The sequence below is a fragment of the Poromitra crassiceps genome (genome assembly GCF_964638095.1).
Source record: "Poromitra crassiceps genome assembly, chromosome: 6".
In the NCBI taxonomy this organism is placed as follows: Eukaryota; Metazoa; Chordata; class Actinopteri; order Beryciformes; family Melamphaidae; genus Poromitra; species Poromitra crassiceps.
The window spans coordinates 51,758,962-51,781,228 of NC_139627.1; the positions used below are offsets into that span (position 1 = coordinate 51,758,962).

At 43.2% G+C, this 22,267-nt stretch overlaps 1 protein-coding gene across 1 annotated transcript in view; it reads left to right on the forward strand.

Annotated features, from left to right (window-relative positions):
• LOC310777968 (ATP-binding cassette sub-family C member 12-like) overlaps window positions 1–21,643 on the forward strand; it is a gene marked incomplete at both ends in the record, with an annotated part of 65,075 nt that extends 43,432 nt beyond the window's left edge. The window contains 8 exons of the mRNA XM_083638299.1: window positions 4,411–4,600; window positions 6,367–6,456; window positions 8,739–8,928; window positions 14,543–14,702; window positions 15,249–15,327; window positions 16,857–16,970; window positions 20,119–20,283; window positions 21,551–21,643. Of these exons, the coding sequence (XP_083494425.1) occupies window positions 4,411–4,600; window positions 6,367–6,456; window positions 8,739–8,928; window positions 14,543–14,702; window positions 15,249–15,327; window positions 16,857–16,970; window positions 20,119–20,283; window positions 21,551–21,643 (1,081 nt within the window). The remainder of the gene's footprint in view (window positions 1–4,410; window positions 4,601–6,366; window positions 6,457–8,738; window positions 8,929–14,542; window positions 14,703–15,248; window positions 15,328–16,856; window positions 16,971–20,118; window positions 20,284–21,550) is intronic.
• Window positions 21,644–22,267: the final 624 nt, after the last annotated feature.

The following is a 22,267-nucleotide window of genomic DNA, read 5'->3' on the forward strand; positions in this document are numbered from 1 at the left end:
ACTGGGTGGCAACGGCAATGGAACCCTATGGAGCCCAAGTGGCGCGAGGAGTGACTGTCTTCTCTAGCCGGCTTGACTCTGTTTACATTTTAAAAACTGCGACAGTTCACACAACTTTAACACTACGGTACATGCATATATTATACATCAAACTCTTGTGCTAATTCTGCTCTCACTCAGAATGTCAAAATATAAGTGATGTGACGTATAGTTTTTGAGATATTAACGTTTGTTTGGCACAACTCATACGGCCTATATTGTACATTTCACTAAAAATGGAGGGCAGCTCGATTGCAAACTCCTCTCTGCTAGCTATGTTATTTTCGAAGCTAGTGCAGCCTGTCGACTTTACAAATTTTAAGTTTTGTGGGAAAAAAATAAAATAATAATAATTGCTGAACTCGCCATCTTCGGCTGCTCGGAATCCTCTCTGCTCCTCTCTACGGCTGTAAAAACATCTCTAACGCAGAGGACGACTGTCGCCAAGAGACTCATTCTGAAGGAGTGGAAGTCCCCCTCTCCACCTTCCTTCCAGCTGTGGCTGAGGACATGGTCTCGGTTATACGGATGGAGAGCCTCCGGTTCCTGAGGACCAATTCACTTAAGAAATTCTCAACTACCTGGGACCCGTTTCTAGCCTAGACAAGGTTAAAAGCGACAAACAACTCACCCAGCTGACTTTTCATGGACCCCTTGCGTGGGATAACACGCACATCTCTTGTAAGCACACACAGGCACTTGACGCGGCTGGTCACGCACACTGAAATGTTGATGATTAGTACGGTAATATAAATTAATTGTACAAGTGGTCTCTCTAACTTATGATCTGAAGTCAAATTTAAAGGAGAATTCCCGTTTTTTTACAACCTGGACCATATTTCCAGCTTTAATTATTATTTTCAACTCACCCTGATTTCTTGTTGTTGTAATCAATCCACCACAGCATTATAATGTGCCGAGCAGCGGCCTGGAACAGAGGAAATAGGGGCATGTGTAATACAGTGTATGTGTATTTACATCCTATAAAGAGCTTATTTTCACACAGCAGCTCATATCCTTATTATGTATCATAGTCATACAGTCATTACAAAATGAAATTCAAGGTCTTTCAAGTACTTTTTAAGGCAGTATTTTTTCATTTTCAAGGACTTATTAAGGACTTAAATATAAATAAATAGATTTGCCCCAAAGGGTGCATCAAATTTGCATTATATTAAGGATTGTGTCTTTAACAAGTCAATTCTACTATCAATCAATCAATGCAATCAATCAATAATCAATGCAAAAAACACAGCAGAGATTGTTTTTGGGTCTCCACCTGACACACACAGCTCCTCTGTTACGATCCATAACGAACAGATCAAACAGGTATGCTCCTTCACATACCTAGGAGTAATAATAGACCACCTGCTGTCATGGAAAGACCACGTAGACTCTGTGTAAGAAAACAAAGCAAAGACTATACTTTCTTCGCCGGTTAAGATCTTTTGGTGCTGGTAAACAGATTCTTCTATTATTTTTTACCTCAGTGATTATGAGTGTTTTACAGTACTGCAGTACCACCTGGTCTGTTAAAATTAAAATCACAACTACTAAGACAGATGAATATTTGTTAAAAAATTGTTGGTAAACCACTCCATAGTCTATATGAGTCTACATACGTCAACAATGTATTAAGGTTAGAAATATTCCCTCAAAAACTAATCATGTGTTACATGAAGAATATGAATTCCTGCCCTCTGGCAGGAGATACTTAATCCCAACATTTAAGAAGGTCAGACTAAGAAAGTCCTTTATACATCAGTCGAACCTGAGGCTTAATCAAGAACATGGCCGAGGGTCAGTGGAACAGTGACCAGTGATCTCTGTATGTTTTATGTGTCATGTATTTTTGGTTTTGTTCTCTTTGTCATGTGTTTGTATGTGGGACTGCTGCTGTCTTGCAAGACAAATTTCAGTGTAAACTGACAATAGAGTATATCGTATCGTATCCTATCGTAATCCTGTGATTAATATTGAGTTGGCACGGTGCTAAAATTATGTCTACAGGTATAAACAGTTAGAAAAAGAAAAGAAAAAGTTAAATTTAATACTTTTTATATTATAAAAAGTATTAGCTAGCAAAAGGCATTCGACCGGGTGAAATGGAGCTTCTTATACCATACTTTGTCTGTTCTCGGGTTTCACTCAACTTTTATAGACTGGGTAAAAATGGTGTATAAAAATCCAAAATCAAGGATCAGAGTTAATGGTTGTTGCTCAGATTTTTTCTATCTTAGGAGGGGGGTCAGGCAAGGAGATTGCTTGAGTCCATTATTATTCGCCGCGAGCATTGAACCATTAGCTGAATCAATACGACAGAATAAAGATATAAAGGGAATAAAGGATGAAGGGGGGGTGGAACACAAAATATCTTTATTCGCGGACGATATATTAACATATATATGTGATCCATCCTCCACTATACCAGCCTTGTTGAATAACCTGAAGGAATATGGAGAAATATCTGGATATCTGACCAATGAAGACAAATCTGTAGCGATGATGCTTTCAGGTGAATGTCCAGCAGAACTAAAGAAAAAGGTTAATTTTAAATGGACGAATAAGGGGTTCAGATATCTGGGTATCATTATTACTCCTACCACTTCACAGTTATTTGAAGCTAATTATGGAAAGTTGATAATTGAGATTAAGAAAGACTTTGCTAGATGGGAGATTTTGCCTTTGAATTTGTTGGGAAGAATAGACACAGTAAGAATGAATATTTTACCGAGATTGTTGTTTTTGTTCCAGTCATTGCCTATTGGGGTCACTAATTCTACTTTTAAAATGCTAGACAAAATTATATCTAAATTCTTATGGCAAAATAAAAAAGCTAGAATTAAATATAAGACACTTATTTGCCCGAAGGAGAAGGGAGGTTTGAGTCTTCCAAATTTAAAAAATTATTATTGGGCAGCGCAACTTAGAGCGATATTTTTGTGGATAACTAATGAAACGGATGTTATGTGGGTGGGAATTGAGCAAAACTCATGTCGAAGTATACCCTTGGAATCACTTCCATTCATATCCGAAAGGGAATGGAGGAGACTCAAGGGCGGTAATGAGTGGATTAAAGGAACAATGAAAATATGGTCAGCCGTACGAAAGAAGTTAAAATTGTCAAAATCTATTTCTAGAGCCACTAAAATAGCAAGAAATCATGATTTTGTACCATCTCTTATGGACTCAGGGTTTAAAATATGGGCAAACAAGGGGTTGATATATATTGCACAATTGTTTAATGGACAATTGATGAAGTCATTTGAACAAATTTCAAAAGAATTTAATTTACCAGCCCATGATTTTTACAAATTCCTACAGATAAGACATTACCTTGAGAAACATGAGGAGTGGGAGAATATTTGTAAATCACCTTCCAATCTAGAGGAGCTGATTATGTCATTTACAGAAGGAGAGAAGAAAAGTGGGATTGTATCACAAATCTATAAAGCATTACAACATGAATCCAATGATAACAATATGTATGTCAAAGAAAAGTGGGAACTAGAAGCAAATATAATAATTACAGATGAGCAATGGGAAGACACATTCGAAACAGGACATAAATTAACTAACAGCCCAACATGGAAAGAATTTGATTGGAAGGTGAAAATGAGATATTTCAACACTCCTTCTATTATTTCAAAATATAATAATACGTCTGAGTTATGCTGGAGGGGTTGTGGACTGATGGGAGACTTTACACATATTTTTTTTGACGGCCCGAAGTTACTGGAATTCTGGAAGGAGGTCCAAAAAGAGATCAAACAGATTCTGGGCTTTGACATTGTTTTGGAGCCAGCACTTGTGGTACTGGGCATACCTCCTGACAATGAGATGGATAAAGACTTAATTTATTTATTGAGAATTCTGTTATTAATAGCGAAAAAAATGATAACAGTCTCCTGGTTGAAGCCGCAGCCCCCTAGCATAACACAATGGAGAGAACGAGTAAAGAGTGTCTTTACTATGGAAAAAATAACTGCAAGATTACAGATGAAAGTAGAAAGGTTTGATGTAAGATGGGCTCCAATACTTGCAATGTCTGACCTGTAATTACCTCTTTTTTTCTTTTTCTTTTCTTTTTTTTTTCTCTTTTTTTTTTGATTTCTTTTATGCACATTTTTCTTTTATTTATAAACATATAATGATGATTATGGTTGAATCAGAAAAGGTTTAGACAAATGATGTCAAGGATTACATGTATGCAATTCAAAATGATTGTCTTATTTGTGAAATAAAATAAATAAGTTCAAAAAAAAAAGTATTAGCTTATTAAACTATTAAGTTAGCTAGTAAGCTAGCTTATTAAGCTAGCTATTCAGGGAGAGGTTGTGTATTAACAGACTGTCCTTTGTCATGTTGTAGGTTCAAATCCCTGAATGACATCAACTCCAATCACTACTTACTGTTTCAGTGTGGGACACGCTGGCTGTCCTACCGTCTGAACTTTATGACTACGATCATGACCCTGTTGGTGGCGCTGTTTGTAGTGCTCAGCTCTAATGATGTCATCAGTCCAGCCACAAAAGGCCTGGCCCTGTCCTTCACCATACAGGTAAACCCCTTCACTGGACTACTGACGATATTCACATCTGCTTTATCTATATGAGGACGAGGGGCGGGGGGGGGGGGGCAATTGGCCAAGTACAATTGGAGAGAAGATAAGGGGGAAATCGGAACAAGAAGAAAATATAAGGTTGTGGAATGTTTAAAACCACACACACACACACACACACACACACACACACACACACACACACTTTGTTTGTATATACATTACGAAAGTAATATATATATATAGTAGTGCTTTTCAAGAACTCAAAGACACTTTACACAATATACTAAACACTGAGGGGGTGGGGGGCCAGTGAGGTATGGGGGGCCAGTGAGGTAAGGGGGGGCCAGTGAGGTATGGGGGGCCAGTGAGGTATGGGGGGCCAGTGAGGTATGGGGGGCCAGTGAGGTAAGGGGGGGGCCAGTTCGTGAAAGGCTTTGTAGGTGATGACGAGGATTTTGAACTTGATCCGGGGTGAGATGGGAAGCCAGTGAAGTTATTTTAGGGCTGGGGTGATGTGGTGCCAGGATTTGGTGTGGGTAGGAGACGGTCAGCTGTATTCTTGGCCAGTTGGAGTCTGTTGATGAGGTTGACGTTGATGCCATGGAGGACTGAGTTGCAATAGTCAAGACGGGAGGAAATGAAGGCAGTCTTTCAGTGGCAGGGTGACCTGACCGGATCTTGGCAATATTGTGGACGTGGAAGAAGGAGAATTTGATGATTCATGGGGCTCAAGGGAAAGGGTGGGGTCAATGATCATGCCGAGGTTGCGTGCCTGGGGGGATGTGGAAACAGTGCTGCCATCAATGGTGAATGTGGGGTTGTTGGTTTTGCAGAGGGTGGATTTGGAGCCGATGAAGAGAAGTTCAGTTTTATCACTGTTGAGTTGTAAGAAGTTTTGTTGCATCCAGAGTTTTATAGCAGACATGCAGGAATTGATGTCGGAGAGGGGTGAATTGTGGGGTGATGAGGTGCTGAGGTAGATCTGGGTGTCATCGGCATAGCAGTGGAAGTCCAGGTTGAAATGGCGGTGGATCTGACCAAGGAAGAGGATGTAAATGATGAACAGGAGTGGGCCGAGTACAGAACCTTGGGGAACAACTTGAGTGACTGTGGCGAGCACAGAGGAGTGGTTGTGGAGTGAAATGAAGTGAGAACAGTTGGAGAGGTGTCTTCAATACTGAGGTCTTCCAGTCTGGAGAGCAGGATGTTGTGGCTCACGGTATCGAAGGCTGCACTCAGGTCGGCAGAGGTGAGGAGGTCATTGAAGACTTTGAGGAGTGCAGTTTCTGTGCTGTGGAGTGGGCGGAAACCAGACTGGAGGGGTTCAAGTAGGTTTGAAGAAGGACACACTCAATATAACAAACAACAATTTTAGGATCACTAAATGCTTATAATTTGCTAGCAAACTAAGCTTGTTCACCAACTTTCAGGGTGATCTTCTCTGAATGTTGCTTTTACGATACAAACGTTCAAATAAGCATAATCTCCTTCAACTATTTTCAGATTTGAAAGCTTACAATCTGCACCTTCATAATCTGTAAAAAAAAAAAGAAGGAAAATGATCAGCCCCTGTCACACATTACAAACAACTGCAACATGTGTGTGTGTGCGTGTGTGTGCGTGCGTGTGTGTGTGTGTGTGTGTGTGTGTGTGCGTGCGTGCGCGTGTGTGTGTGTGCGTGCGTGCGTGTGTGTGTGTGTGCGTGCGTGCGTGTGTGTGTGTGTGTGCGTGCGTGCGTGCGTGCGTGCGTGCGTGCTGACCAGCTATCAGGCCTGTTGCAGCACGTAGTGAAGTTGGCGACTGAGGTGGAGGCGAGGTTCAACTCTGTGGAGCGGCAGCAGGAATATATCACGGTCAGACAGCACACTTCCTCTCTTGCTCAGACAGATGATGACTACTAAAGACCATGGCACACCAATCAAACATTCTCCAACAGCTGCCAACACAACTGGCAACATTCTAATGATGCGGCAGTGAATGTTGGCAGTTGTCTTAGAATGTCCTTTGAAAAGTAACTGCCGATGGCACACTTCTCAAATAAATCCAAAGAAAACAGTTGACCAAACTAACAGTTGAGTTCAAGACTGCTGACAATGCAGGTTGTCTGGGTACTAGCTTCCACTAGCATCCCTCCATTTTCTCGCCACTCAGCTCTATGTTGGCAACAGGGCGAACAGAGCAGCCCAGAGGTACAATCAGGGGTGTAGTGGAGGGTCAACGCAAGTAAACAATTTATCCACCCCTTTGAAATGAGGCAGATAGTTTACTCACCTATTCAGATCAACTGTATCAATCAATGAGGGCAAACAAGGTGGGTAAACTACCCACCTACCTTGGATAGTTTACCCACCTGTGCAATTCTCTATAGTCAAGTGAAGGTAATCAAAATAGCTGACTATTTAGTGATTAATACAGATAACATGAATAGGCCCCTTAATATTTAACTTGCTCCTGAAGACTGGTACCTCTTAGCCTTCACAAGTGCATCACATTGGATTGAAGGACTTCTCAGTGCAATTTTCACACTTTGCAGAGTCATCCTTTGGGCCGCATTGGACCCTTTGGGGGGCCGGATCTGGCCCCCGGGCCGCATGTTTGACACCCCTGTGAGGATGCCAACGTTCTCCCCCCCCCCCCCCCCCCCCCGCATGGGTCAGAGTAATATTTCCGGTGCATCTTGTCATGTCATGGTGTTTTGGGGTCATTAGTAAACGAGATTGATTCTGTTCTTTTTCTATATTTATTTTTGGTAGTGCTATTTTACATTGAAGTCAACCTGGAGAGGCTTGTGTTTTCCCCCTAAAAGGGGGCGGGGCCTAATTGCCGATCTGATGTATACTTGATTCATGAAAATAAGGTCTGACAAATACATCATACCCTGTAGGGCAGAATACTTATTCCTTCTGTTTTTTCTTTGTTTTTTCTTTGCTGTGACTAGACTCTATTCACCTTATGTTGCCACGTCCACTTTTTCCTTTTCCGTGTAAGACGCAATTGTATTTGTTCTTCCGGTCCATCGTTAGCCGGCCGGTAAATATCGATAAACTGTAAACTGTGAATGAAGTTTGGCAACATTCAGAAGCTACACTGCAGCCAACTTCAGTTACATGTTCATAGCGTTACTGCTGCGAGGAGCCGATGGCTGTACCCGGTCGGCGTTTAACGTTAGTTACAAAAGCACGTCAACAGTGTTTTCTTACTTCCAGTACAGTAGGAGTTGACAGAAGCCTACTAGCTAGCGTTATCGTGCATTCCTTTATAACTGGGTACTGGTCATCTTACGACTTCAAAGGTCATGAGCTGGGACGGTGACGTCACCAGAGCTGGTATTTCCCATCCCAAACTCGTAGGAGCCTCAGCAGCCCCGACCTCAAAAATCCAAGATGGCTGCACCACGCAACAACAGTAGTATAATCGTAGTAATCTTGTTTAGCACTTCTGTTTTGTTTGTGTCTCATTAAATCAGCTGTACACACAGCACTGCCTAACTTCTATCTGTGTGGACATGAGGCTGCAGGTTTGTATGTGCAAAACTGTTGTTATCAACTGTTATTGCTAACAATGGCTAGCCTGGCTAGAGACTGGATCTGACCAGTGCAGTGAACTTCCCAGCTCAAGTTTTCTGCAAATGGAACGCTAACAAAACGGATGTGACGTCGTCATTTAGCCGCATGATTAGTCCGACCGGTCACACAGCCAGCATGCTCCTCGTTGCTCGTTAAAAATGTCCAAATAGGCGTTATTCTGATAAACTGGTCACATATTTTGAATGTTACGTTCGCATCGGGAAAAATATTAAAACTTTACAACAGTTTGTTTTTTTGCTTGAGAACAGCTTTTTGGCAAGTCTAAAAATGATAAAGGTAGGAGTAATCTACTTCTGGGTCTAAAACGTAAAGACGATGACACAATGACGTCACGCAGAATTGTCCTGATGGGCAAATGATAAGGTGAATAAATCACTCGGTCGGTCCACAAAAAGTTCACCACCCTCTGAAGGGCACAGTTTTATGTACCGTGTGTGTGTGTGTGTGTGTGTGTGTGTGTGTGTGTGTGTGGCAGTGGCATTAACGCCTTGGCAGTACCGCAGCGACGTGGCCAAATGAAATGAGTAACAACTGGGCTCTATCTATAGGACTGTGTGTCTGAGGCCCCCAGGCAAATGGAGGGAGGCCATATTCCAGAAGACTGGCCCCAGGGAGGAGCCATCACCTTCCTGGACTATAAGATGAGGTACAGGGACAATACACCCATTGTCCTGAACGGACTCAAGCTGGACATCAGAGCTGGGGAGAAGCTCGGCATCGTGGGAAGGACAGGCTCTGGTAAGGACCTGGCTCCAACAGTAGTACTGTTGGTACATCCTGCATTTTGTCCGGCCCAATCCTCCCACATGGACATGGAGACGTTGATACTCTCTGGAAAGATGCTTTCAGAAGGGATGGCTTGAACTTTGACATAATAAGCCACACAGCTTAAAGTCAGGTGGGGAGGGAATGGGAAATGTTTGGGGAGTAGAGGAGGTGGGGAAGGAGCAGGGGAAGGGGGAAAGAGGAGAGAGGGGAGGGGGGAGGGAGAGCAGGGGGGTGGGGTGGGGGAGGAGAGAGCAGGGGGAGGGAGGAGGTGGGGGGAGGGAATGGGACATGTGGGGGAGGAGAGAACAGAGAAGGGGAAGGAGCAGGGGAAGGGGGAAAGAAAGAGAATGGGTGCCATGCTTTAAAATAGAATGGATGCCATGCTTTAGAATAGTGGGGGGGGGGAGTTCAGGAAGGGGAGGAGGTGGGGAGGGAGAGCTGGGGGAGTATGAGAGAGTATGTGGAGAGAACAGGGAAAGGAGGGCTAGTTGACACAACAGTAGCAAATTACAGTAGTAATAATAACACATTGAACAATCATACGATAGAGAAATATAGAAAATATGGAAATATAGGATAGAATGGGTGCCATGCTTTAGGGTTGAACATCTTTTTCCTTTCTCATGACAGAGACATGGTTTGCAGTTAGTTTTAGAGTTATTTTTATTTTCTCCCTTTTTCTCAAAGTGGGGTCCGTGGGCCCCCAGGCGTCGTTGAGGGGGTTCTAGGGCATACGTATCAAAAAAGGGGAAAATTTATTTTCACTATAATTCCATCCATAAGTAACACAATGACAGAATGTATGGCTATTTTGGTCATGGGTTTCATACACTGAAAGCAAAAATCTGATCAGATGGGGGTCCATGGTCTAATTTGTGTCAGTTTAGGGGTGCTTGATGTGAAACAGTTTGAGAGCCACTGCTCTAAACAACCAGGACATGGTATCTTTATTTTTTTATAGATTATCCACTTTAATGACAAATAATGATGAAATCATGAGAGTTTATTTGTTTATTAAAACGGATCCCCATTAGCTGACGCCTAGACGACCGCTCGTCTTCCTGGGGTCCAGTATAATAATATACATGACATAACAGACCGCTCGTCTTCCTGGGGTCCAGTATAATAATATACATGACATAACAGACCGCTCGTCTTCCTGGGGTCCAGTATAATAATATACATGACATAACAGACCGCTCGTCTTCCTGGGGTCCAGTACAATAATATACATGACATAACAGACCGCTCTTCTTCCTGGGGTCCAGTATAATAATATACATGACATAACAGACCGCTCGTCTTCCTGGGGTCCAGTATAATAATATACATGACATAACAGAGCGCTCGTCTTCCTGGGGTCCAGTATAATAATATACATGACATAACAGACCGCTCGTCTTCCTGGGGTCCAGTATAATAATATACATGACATAACAGACCGCTCGTCTTCCTGGGGTCCAGTATAATAATATACATGACATAACAGAGCGCTCGTCTTCCTGGGGTCCAGTATAATAATATACATGACATAACAGACCGCTCGTCTTCCTGGGGTCCAGTATAATAATATACATGACATAACAGACCGCTCGTCTTCCTGGGGTCCAGTATAATAATATACATGACATAACAGAGCGCTCGTCTTCCTGGGGTCCAGTATAATAATATACATGACATAACAGACCGCTCGTCTTCCTGGGGTCCAGTATAATAATATACATGACATAACAGACCGCTCGTCTTCCTGGGGTCCAGTATAATAATATACAGTACATGACATAACAGACCGCTCGTCTTCCTGGGGTCCAGTATAATAATATACATGACATAACAGACCGCTCGTCTTCCTGGGGTCCAGTACAATAATATACATGACATAACAGACCGCTCTTCTTCCTGGGGTCCAGTATAATAATATACATGACATAACAGACCGCTCGTCTTCCTGGGGTCCAGTATAATAATATACATGACATAACAGACCGCTCGTCTTCCTGGGGTCCAGTATAATAATATACATGACATAACAGACCGCTCGTCTTCCTGGGGTCCAGTATAATAATATACATGACATAACAGACCGCTCGTCTTCCTGGGGTCCAGTATAATAATATACATGACATAACAGACCGCTCGTCTTCCTGGGGTCCAGTATAATAATATACATGACATAACAGACCGCTCGTCTTCCTGGGGTCCAGTATAATAATATACATGACATAACAGACCGCTCGTCTTCCTGGGGTCCAGTACAATAATATACATGACATAACAGACCGCTCGTCTTCCTGGGGTCCAGTATAATAATATACATGACATAACAGACCGCTCGTCTTCCTGGGGTCCAGTATAATAATATACATGACATAACAGACCGCTCGTCTTCCTGGGGTCCAGTATAATAATATACATGACATAACAGACCGCTCATCTTCCTGGGGTCCAGTATAATAATATACAGTACATGACATAACAGACCGCTCGTCTTCCTGGGGTCCAGTATAATAATATACAGTACATGACATAACAGACCGCTCTTCTTCCTGGGGTCCAGTATAATAATATACATGACATAACAGACCGCTCGTCTTCCTGGGGTCCAGTATAATAATATACATGACATAACAGACCGCTCGTCTTCCTGGGGTCCAGTACAATAATATACATGACATAACAGACCGCTCGTCTTCCTGGGGTCCAGTATAATAATATACATGACATAACAGACCGCTCGTCTTCCTGGGGTCCAGTATAATAATATACATGACATAACAGACCGCTCGTCTTCCTGTGGTCCAGTATAATAATATACATGACATAACAGACCGCTCGTCTTCCTGGGGTCCAGTATAATAATATACATGACATAACAGACCGCTCGTCTTCCTGGGGTCCAGTATAATAATATACATGACATAACAGACCGCTCTTCTTCCTGGGGTCCAGTATAATAATATACATGACATAACAGACCGCTCGTCTTCCTGGGGTCCAGTATAATAATATACATGACATAACAGAGCGCTCGTCTTCCTGGGGTCCAGTATAATAATATACATGACATAACAGACCGCTCGTCTTCCTGTGGTCCAGTATAATAATATACATGACATAACAGACCGCTCGTCTTCCTGGGGTCCAGTATAATAATATACATGACATAACAGACCGCTTGTCTTCCTGGGGTCCAGTATAATAATATACATGACATAACAGACCGCTCGTCTTCCTGGGGTCCAGTATAATAATATACATGACATAACAGACCGCTCTTCTTCCTGGGGTCCAGTATAATAATATACATGACATAACAGACCGCTCTTCTTCCTGGGGTCCAGTATAATAATATACATGACATAACAGACCGCTCTTCTTCCTGGGGTCCAGTATAATAATATACATGACATAACAGACCGCTTGTCTTCCTGGGGTCCAGTATAATAATATACATGACATAACAGACCGCTCGTCTTCCTGGGGTCCAGTATAATAATATACATGACATAACAGACCGCTTGTCTTCCTGGGGTCCAGTATAATAATATACATGACATAACAGACCGCTCGTCTTCCTGGGGTCCAGTATAATAATATACATGACATAACAGACCGCTCGTCTTCCTGGGGTCCAGTATAATAATATACATGACATAACAGAGCGCTCATCTTCCTAGGGTCCAGTATAATAATATACATGACATAACAGACCGCTTGTCTTCCTGGGGTCCAGTATAATAATATACATGACATAACAGACCGCTCGTCTTCCTGGGGTCCAGTATAATAATATACATGACATAACAGACCGCTCGTCTTCCTGGGGTCCAGTATAATAATATACATGACATAACAGACCGCTCTTCTTCCTGGGGTCCAGTATAATAATATACATGACATAACAGAGCGCTCGTCTTCCTGGGGTCCAGTATAATAATATACATGACATAACAGACCGCTCGTCTTCCTGGGGTCCAGTATAATAATATACATGACATAACAGACCGCTCGTCTTCCTGGGGTCCAGTATAATAATATACATGACATAACAGACCGCTCGTCTTCCTGGGGTCCAGTACAATAATATACATGACATAACAGACCGCTCGTCTTCCTGGAGTCCAGTACAATAATATACATGACATAACAGACCGCTCGTCTTCCTGGGGTCCAGTATAATAATATACATGACATAACAGACCGCTCGTCTTCCTGGGGTCCAGTATAATAATATACATGACATAACAGACCGCTCGTCTTCCTGGAGTCCAGTACAATAATATACATGACATAACAGACCGCTCGTCTTCCTGGGGTCCAGTATAATAATATACATGACATAACAGACCGCTCGTCTTCCTCGGGTCCAGTATAATAATATACATGACATAACAGACCGCTCGTCTTCCTGGGGTCCAGTACAATAATATACATGACATAACAGACCGCTCGTCTTCCTGGAGTCCAGTACAATAATATACATGACATAACAGACCGCTCGTCTTCCTGGGGTCCAGTATAATAATATACATGACATAACAGACCGCTCGTCTTCCTGGGGTCCAGTATAATAATATACATGACATAACAGACCGCTCGTCTTCCTGGAGTCCAGTACAATAATATACATGACATAACAGACCGCTCGTCTTCCTGGAGTCCAGTACAATAATATACATGACATAACAGACCGCTCGTCTTCCTGGGGTCCAGTATAATAATATACATGACATAACAGACCGCTCGTCTTCCTGTGGTCCAGTATAATAATATACATGACATAACAGACCGCTCGTCTTCCTGGGGTCCAGTATAATAATATACATGACATAACAGACCGCTCGTCTTCCTGGAGTCCAGTATAATAATATACATGACATAACAGACCACTCGTCTTCCTGGGGTCCAGTATAATAATATACATGACATAACAGACCGCTCCTCGAAAAATATCCTCACGGTGAATTCAATACATCAACCCTCTGTGAATTTAGTAGAGGGAACGCCAGCCAGAGAGCTGCACTGAGCTCAGCTATTCTTCCCAACAACACAGAGGTGCACAATTCTAATAGGGTCACACAAAGGGCTTCATTCAGTTAACCCTTCACAGTCCAAATCAAACTGAACAGGCAGTTTTAAGGGCTTATTTACTCAGAAACATGTTTGTTTAGATGATGATTGTCAATTTATGAATTAGTATAATAAAATTACTTTACTTTATTTTTTAAGAACATGTTAGGCCCTCACAGAGGGCCTAGAGGGCCCTGACGGTTCCCCACTGGCAAGAATCACATGGATGGTTGAATTTGAGATTCATTGGGATTTCCAGTCAAGGCACGGTGTTCTGTTCTTCTTCAAAAACCTGCTCTGACCTGTGTGTCTCTGTCCTGTGTGTGTCTCTGTCCTGTGTGTGTCTCTGTCCTGTGTGTGTCTCTGACCTGTGTGTCTCTGTCCTGTGTGTGTCTCTGTCCTGTGTGTGTCTCTGACCTGTGTGTCTCTGTCCTGTGTGTGTCTCTGTCCTGTGTGTGTCTCTGTCCTGTGTGTGTCTCTGTCCTGTGTGTGTCTCTGTCCTGTGTGTCTGTAGGGAAGTCGTCTCTGGGCGTGGCTCTGTTCAGGCTGGTGGAGCCGGCTGCTGGGACCATCCTGATAGACGGAGTGGACATCACAGCCATCGGCTTGCAGGACCTGCGCAGTAAAATGTCCATCATTCCCCAGGACCCCGTGCTGTTCATTGGCACCATCAGGTAACCTCAAACCCCCGTGTCTCTCCAAACATTCTCTCTCTCTCTCTCTCTCTCTCTCTCTCTCTCTCCCCTCTCTCTCTCCCCCCCCTCTCTCTCTCTCTCTCTCCCTCTCTCTCCCCCTCTCTCTCTCTCTCTCCCCTCCTCTCTCTCTCTCTCCCTCTCTCTCCCCCTCTCTCTCTCTCTCTCCCCTCCTCTCTCCCCCCCCCCTCTCTCTCTCTCTCTGGATTTCACACTGCATTCATGTCACACGGGGCATATTGTAGGTACGAGCTTCATGAGAACCATTAATACCAGCTTTTAGGTTCTACTAGAAAATACCATCATGTATGTAATTGACCTATAGATCACATGCCTCACTTTTCATTGAGACACACACACACACACACACACACACACACACACACACACACACACACACACACACACACACACACACACACACACACACACACACACACACACACACACACACAGTTCACCCTCCTGCCTCCGGGGGGCTCACTCTTTGGTAACCAACTGTATTCTGGTGCATGTGTTTGCCTACAGGTACAACCTGGACCCCTTTAACAACTACAGTGATGAGGACATTTGGACGTCGCTGGAGAAGACCTACATGAAGGACTCAGTATGTTACACAGAACAGAATGTGAACAGAGAGTGTGTGAGTGAGTGTGTGTGCGTGTGTGCGTGCGTGTTTGTGTGTGTGTGTGTGTGTGTGTGTGTGTGTGTGTGTGTGTGTGTGTGTGTGTGTGTGTGTGTGTGTGCGTGTGAGTGTGTGAGCAGAATCTTGGCCGGCCACGGCTATGCCCTTTTTATGTGCGATCGGGCTGAAACATTCAGGGGGTGTAAAGATCACCCGTGCGGGTGACCTGATGGAGCCGGATTTTTTTATTAGGTGATTGCCCTAATTACCTAATGATGTGATGACATCAGTGATTATGTCATCAGTGATGTCATCCTTTCTGGCTGAGGCCAGAGCCGTATAATAGAAGAGTTCCGACATCTCCATTCACTCCAATGGACCAGTTTTTTTCCAGGAAGTAGAAAGTGGAACTCTTCAGTAAAAAAAGCAGCACTGTCGAGTTGCATCAAAATAGACAGTGTTGTACTTTGAAAGGGTTTTTCATCCCTTGAAATGAATCAAATTGTACATTATCAGCTTTATTTTAACATGCAAAAGTAGCGCGAGACCCATTCCTGGCTGTTCATTGGCTAATGATTCTTGCATTTTGGTCCTCCGCTGACGCCACTCTCTCTCTAGAGGACACTAGCTGAGGCTATATAAGTTCAGTGATGTCATTAGGGATGATGTCATCAGTGATGTCATCAGGGATGATGTCATCCATCCCTGGACCCCCAGGGGTCCTTGATGGGGTTCCAGAGGGTCCCCAGCCAAAAGGGGAGTAATTTATTTTCGCTGTAATTCCATTCATAAGTAACACAATGACTATTTTGGTCATGGGTTTTATACACTTTCTGTAATAAAACATCTAAAAGCATCACTCTTATCAGATGGGGGGGTCTGTGGGACAAAATCATATCAAATGGGGGTCCGTGGTTTAATTTGTGTCAGTTTAGGGGTCCTTCATGTGAAAAAGTTTGAGAACCACTGTGTTAAGGCTCTCGATGTGATTCCATTCCATTGTTGAAAATGAATGAATCATTTTGGTACTAATCCAGTGTTGGACTTTGAGGAGTCAGAGTAGTAACTTTAGTAAACCAAGGTTATTATAGACTGCAACTCTCAATTCTTGCCTGATGGGGGCAGTACAGGCTAAACAGTCATGCTTGTTCTGCTGCCTGGCAGTTGTTCACACCAGCCAGCAGGGCAAAGACAGGGCATCACATACAATCCCATTCTGTTATTCAAACATTTTCCTCTTTGTACAGAACAGCTCACAGTACAAAATAGGTGTTATTGTTTCTTCCTCCATTGTACAGAAGCTACAGAGTGCATTTACATTACAAAGTATAATACTATTTCAGATTTGTTGTACTAGTAGTCTTGATGGCATTAGTAATAAGTTCTATATGGAGTCATTATAGTAGTAGTAGTAATAGTAGTAGTAGTAGTAGTAGTAGTAGTAGCAGTAGTAGCACTAGGAGTGACCATGTTTAGGCCTTTAGTAATAATACTCCTGTGTTTTTCCTCAGATCTCCAGGCTGAAAGGGAAGCTCCAGGCGGAGGTGATGGAGAACGGAGAAAACTTCTCTGTGGGGGAGAGACAGTTGATGTGTATGGCTAGAGCACTGCTCCGCAACTCCAAGGTCTGTCGCCCAGTCTACATAATGTCTGTCTCACTGTCTCTCTTATCCCAGTGTACATATATCTGTCTCACTGTCTCTCTTATCCCAGTCTACATGTCTGTCTCACTGTCTCTCTTAGCCCAGTCTACATGTCTGTCTCACTGTCTCTCTTAGCCCAGTCTACATGTCTGTCTTACTGTCTCTCTTAGCCCGGTCTACATGTCTGTCTCACTGTCTCTCTTAGCCCAGTCTACATGTCTGTCTCACTGTCTCTCTTAGCCCAGTCTACATGTCTGTCTCACTGTCTCTGTTATCCCAGTCTACATGTCTGTCTCACTGTCTCTCTTAGCCCAGTCTACATGTCTGTCTCACTGTCTCTCTTAGCCCAGTCTACATGTCTGTCTCACTGTCTCTCTTAGCCCAGTCTACATGTCTGTCTCACTGTCTCTTTTAGCCCAGTCTACATGTCTGTCTCACTGTCTCTCTTATCCCAGTCTACATGTCTGTCTCACTGTCTCTCTTATCCCAGTCTACATGTCTGTCTCACTGTCTCTCTTAGCCCAGTCTACATATATCTGTGTTACTGTCTCTCTTAGCCCAGTCTACATGTCTGTCTCACTGTCTCTCTTAGCCCAGTCTACATGTCTGTCTCACTGTCTCTCTTAGCGCGGTCTACATGTCTGTCTCACTGTCTCTCTTAGCCCAGTCTACATGTCTGTCTCACTGTCTCTCTTAGCCCAGTCTACATGTCTGTCTCACTGTCTCTGTTATCCCAGTCTACATGTCTGTCTCACTGTCTCTCTTAGCCCAGTCTACATGTCTGTCTCACTGTCTCTCTTAGCCCAGTCTACATGTCTGTCTCACTGTCTCTCTTAGCCCAGTCTACATGTCTGTCTCACTGTCTCTTTTAGCCCAGTCTACATGTCTGTCTCACTGTCTCTCTTATCCCAGTCTACATGTCTGTCTCACTGTCTCTCTTATCCCAGTCTACATGTCTGTCTCACTGTCTCTCTTAGCCCAGTCTACATATATCTGTGTTACTGTCTCTCTTAGCCTAGTCTACATGTCTGTCTCACTGTCTCTCTTAGCCTAGTCTACATGTCTGTCTCACTGTCTCTCTTAGCCCAGTCTACATGTCTGTCTCACTGTCTCTCTTAGCCCAGTCTACATGTCTGTCTCACTGTCTCTGTCATCCCAGTCTACATGTCTGTCTCACTGTCTCTCTTAGCCCAGTCTACATGTCTGTCTCACTGTCTCTCTTAGCCCAGTCTACATGTCTGTCTCACTGTCTCTTTTAGCCCAGTCTACATGTCTGTCTCACTGTCTCTCTTATCCCAGTCTACATGTCTGTCTCACTGTCTCTCTTATCCCAGTCTACATGTCTGTCTCACTGTCTCTCTTAGCCCAGTCTACATATATCTGTGTTACTGTCTCTCTTAGCCCAGTCTACATGTCTGTCTCACTGTCTCTCTTAGCCTAGTCTACATATCTGTCTCACTGTCTCTCTTAGCCCAGTCTACATGTCTGTCTCACTGTCTCTCTTAGCCCAGTCTACATGTCTGTCTCACTGTCTCTCTTAGCCCAGTCTACATGTCTGTCTCACTGTCTCTGTCATCCCAGTCTACATGTCTGTCTCACTGTCTCTCTTAGCCCAGTCTACATATATCTGTCTCACTGTCTCTCTTAGCCCAGTCTACATGTCTGTCTCACTGTCTCTCTTAGCCCAGTCTACATGTCTGTCTCACTGTCTCTCTTATCCCACTCTACATGTCTGTCTCACTGTCTCTCTTATCCCAGTCTACATGTCTGTCTCACTGTCTCTTTTATCCCAGTCTACATGTCTGTCTCACTGTCTCTCTTAGCCCAGTCTACATGTATCTGTCTCACTGTCTCTTTTATCCCAGTCTACATGTCTGTCTCACTGTCTCTCTTATCCCAGTCTACATGTATCTGTCTCACTGTCTCTCTTAGCCCAGTCTACATATATCTGTCTCATTGTTATCTCCGCCAGGGCCCAGGAGATCATGTTTTCGCCTGTGTCTGTCTGTGCGTCTGTCTGTCTGTGCGTTCCTCCTCTCCTCTAGCTTTGCCTTTGCGTATCTCGAGAACCGTTGGTCGGATCGACTTCAAACTTTGGGAGTGTGCTAAGGAGTATGTGACGGAGTGAGGTGACCTGTTTTTGTGCAATTCGGCACAGCGCCACCTACTGGCAGCACAAAAAGTGGTTTATCTTGAGAACTGTTCATCCAATTGACTTCAAACTTGGGGAGTGTGCTGCTGGGAACTCGACGTAGTGCAGTGCTGAATTTCTTGCAATTTGACAGCCCCACCTACTGGCAACACAAAAAGCAGTTTATCTCAAGAAACATTCGTCCGATTGACTTCAAACTTTGGGAGTGCGCTGCTCGGAACCGGATGGAGTGCGGTGTTGTTATAGATAAATATAATCATATATATAACATATAATATATAATACATATATAATCAGATAATCAATATATGATTTACAATAGCATCTCAGTATGACAACACTCACTAACACATTGCATTCAGGCGATGTCTCGTCACTCACATGGTCTATGGGTCAGCTTGGGGGAAAATGCGGTCCTGGCAGAGGTCTGCACTCCACAGAGTGCACTTTTCTAGTTTCACTTAGGTCAGTCTACATGTGTCTCTCTCATTGTGTCTCTTGTCTCACTGTCTCTCTCAGCCCAGTCTTTTACACCATTACATTTCCTAATTACAATGTATGCTTTTATTCAATTACATTTCCTAAATAAAATTTTAATTTTTATCATATATTATATTACATTTTCCCTAAGCATCTTCGATACTCGTTCCTACAAAATCCAATTAGAAGAAATTTGGTAGCAGGCAAGCAGGTTTGGCGAATCAGCGCTTCTGGCTTGCAAGTTACGTTAATCACGATCCACACTCCACTCCAGTTGTTGCCTGCTGCACCGCAGCGTGACGTCGGGTTCCGTGTCTCCAGAGTAGGATCGATCTGAACTTTCTCGCTGCGTGACCGCTGCCGGTTTTTCACACAGCCTAAACACATTACCCCCATTAACAATGCATTTGTGTCGTACTGTGAGTGAATGTGGCCTAACTCTCCCCCTGTCCCGTCCCACATCTGTCCTCACGTCTCTCCTGTCGGCTGTCCCAACAGATCGTCCTCCTGGACGAGGCCACAGCGTCCATCGACGCAGAGACAGACGCTCTGATCCAGAACACCATCACAGAGGCCTTCAGGGACTGCACTGTGCTCACCATCGCCCACCGCATCACCACCGTGCTGCACGCCGACCGCATCCTGGTCATGGACAACGGACAGGTAATACACAAGCACCCGCATATGGCACGCTGTTTGAACATTTATCAGCTAAGTTTGACTATCTGGAATTAATGTTACGGTAGCACTTTACATTACAGCTCAGTAACAACATGGTAATAGGTAGCCTGGGTAAGGTAATAGGGGGGTAATAGGGTCATAATAATCATGTATGAGAGTAATCACCATGAATGACAATGAGAATCATAACCAGGTAAGAGCTGTGGTAGTTTCTGTGTAATAACCATGAATTAGGGCTGCAAAATACTAAACTCCATTTCAACTTAATTTAATGTCGATAGTAATAATACTAATAATACTAATAATAATAATGATAATTCATTGTATTTATATAGCGCTTTTCAATTACCCTAAGACCCTTCCAGTAGGAGTCCATAGAAAACAAGAAAATAGAAATGAGCAACAGGCAACAGATACAAATAACAATTAACAATTAAATTGTAGATTGAACCAAACAGCTAGAGACATATGGATTACCTGGACGATCCCCCAGAGCTAGCTCTCTTGTGGTAGGTTGATTGATTTATTTTATTTATAGAAGACAATAAACAAAATTCAAGGAATGACATGTAAGAGTGTGAACACTTATTTCCAACATGGTCGCTAGTTGTAGTTAGCATGTGCACTTCGTAAGTGGGAGATTGGTGGATAAAATCCCACCTCCACCGATTACTGTGGTAATTACGTGATATTACCTAATTATTATCACACTATTACCCCCCTATTACCATGTTGCTAACGAGCTGTAATGTAAAGTGCTGCCAACATTACATATCTGCAATTAAATTATGACTATTCCTAATTCCGGGTTCAAGATATATACAACATCATTCTGACTAGTTGAAATACAATTTAAGAGATATAAAAAGGACAATATAGATATCTTGAATTGAAGTGAATTCATGATATATTGAACTGGAATTACGACAGAATTAAATTGTAGATATCTGAAACAGAAAACACAACTAGTCATAATTCATTTGCAGATCCAACTGAATTGTAGCTATCTCTAATAAGAAACCCCATACACATGAATGGCAAAAGTCACGTCATTTGTCCTGTAGGAAGAATGGCGTTGTGGATATCTGAAATGTTCTGTTTAACTAGGAAGAATCAAATTACGGATATCTGCAATACATATCTAGTCTAGCTATTAAACTTTAAAAACGGCTTGCCATACGCACATCGATAAAGACCACATGTGTGATCCTGATCCTAGTGTGATGGTGATGATGCCTTGTGTCTGCAGGCGGTTGAGTTTGATCATCCGGAGGTGCTGAAGCAAAGACCGACCTCGCTGTTCGCCTCACTGCTGGCTGCTGCTCAGACCGTCGGCTCCTGAACCACCAGGAAGACCACAGCAACACAAAACACTGCCATACCAAAGCAGAATCACCGTACTCAAGGCCTATCAAGTCATAGGCTATATTGGAATATAGCCTCCCACTATCTGGGAGTTCTTGTTGTTACGGAAGTGCTCTCCTTATCTCACATCATTGCTGTTTCGTCAAGTTGTTTGCTCTATGGTTTCATGTCATTTAGATTACTGCTCTGTAGTATGGTCATCTGCATCCGATGGTCTACTCGGTACGCTACAAGTAGCTCAATACAAGGCAGCTAGACTAGTCCTGGGCTGCTCACGTAGATCTAGTGTGGATGATATGCATGCACATCTCTCATGGCTTAGTGTTGAGGAAAGACTTTCCCCCAACCTACTCATATTTTTTCATAGTGATTTTAACCCTGACTCCTGAATTTCTTCACAATAACATAATTTATAGTTCAAATATACACACACACTCCACCAGAAGAGCAACTGGAGGACAGATTACTTTACCCCGACCTAGGTCAAACTACTTAAGTTAGGCTGTATTTTATAGGGCTATAGAAAACTCTACAAACTCTTTATTAAGACACTCCCCCACAGCAAGAGACTGAGGTCTGCCAAGACCAGAACCACCCGCCA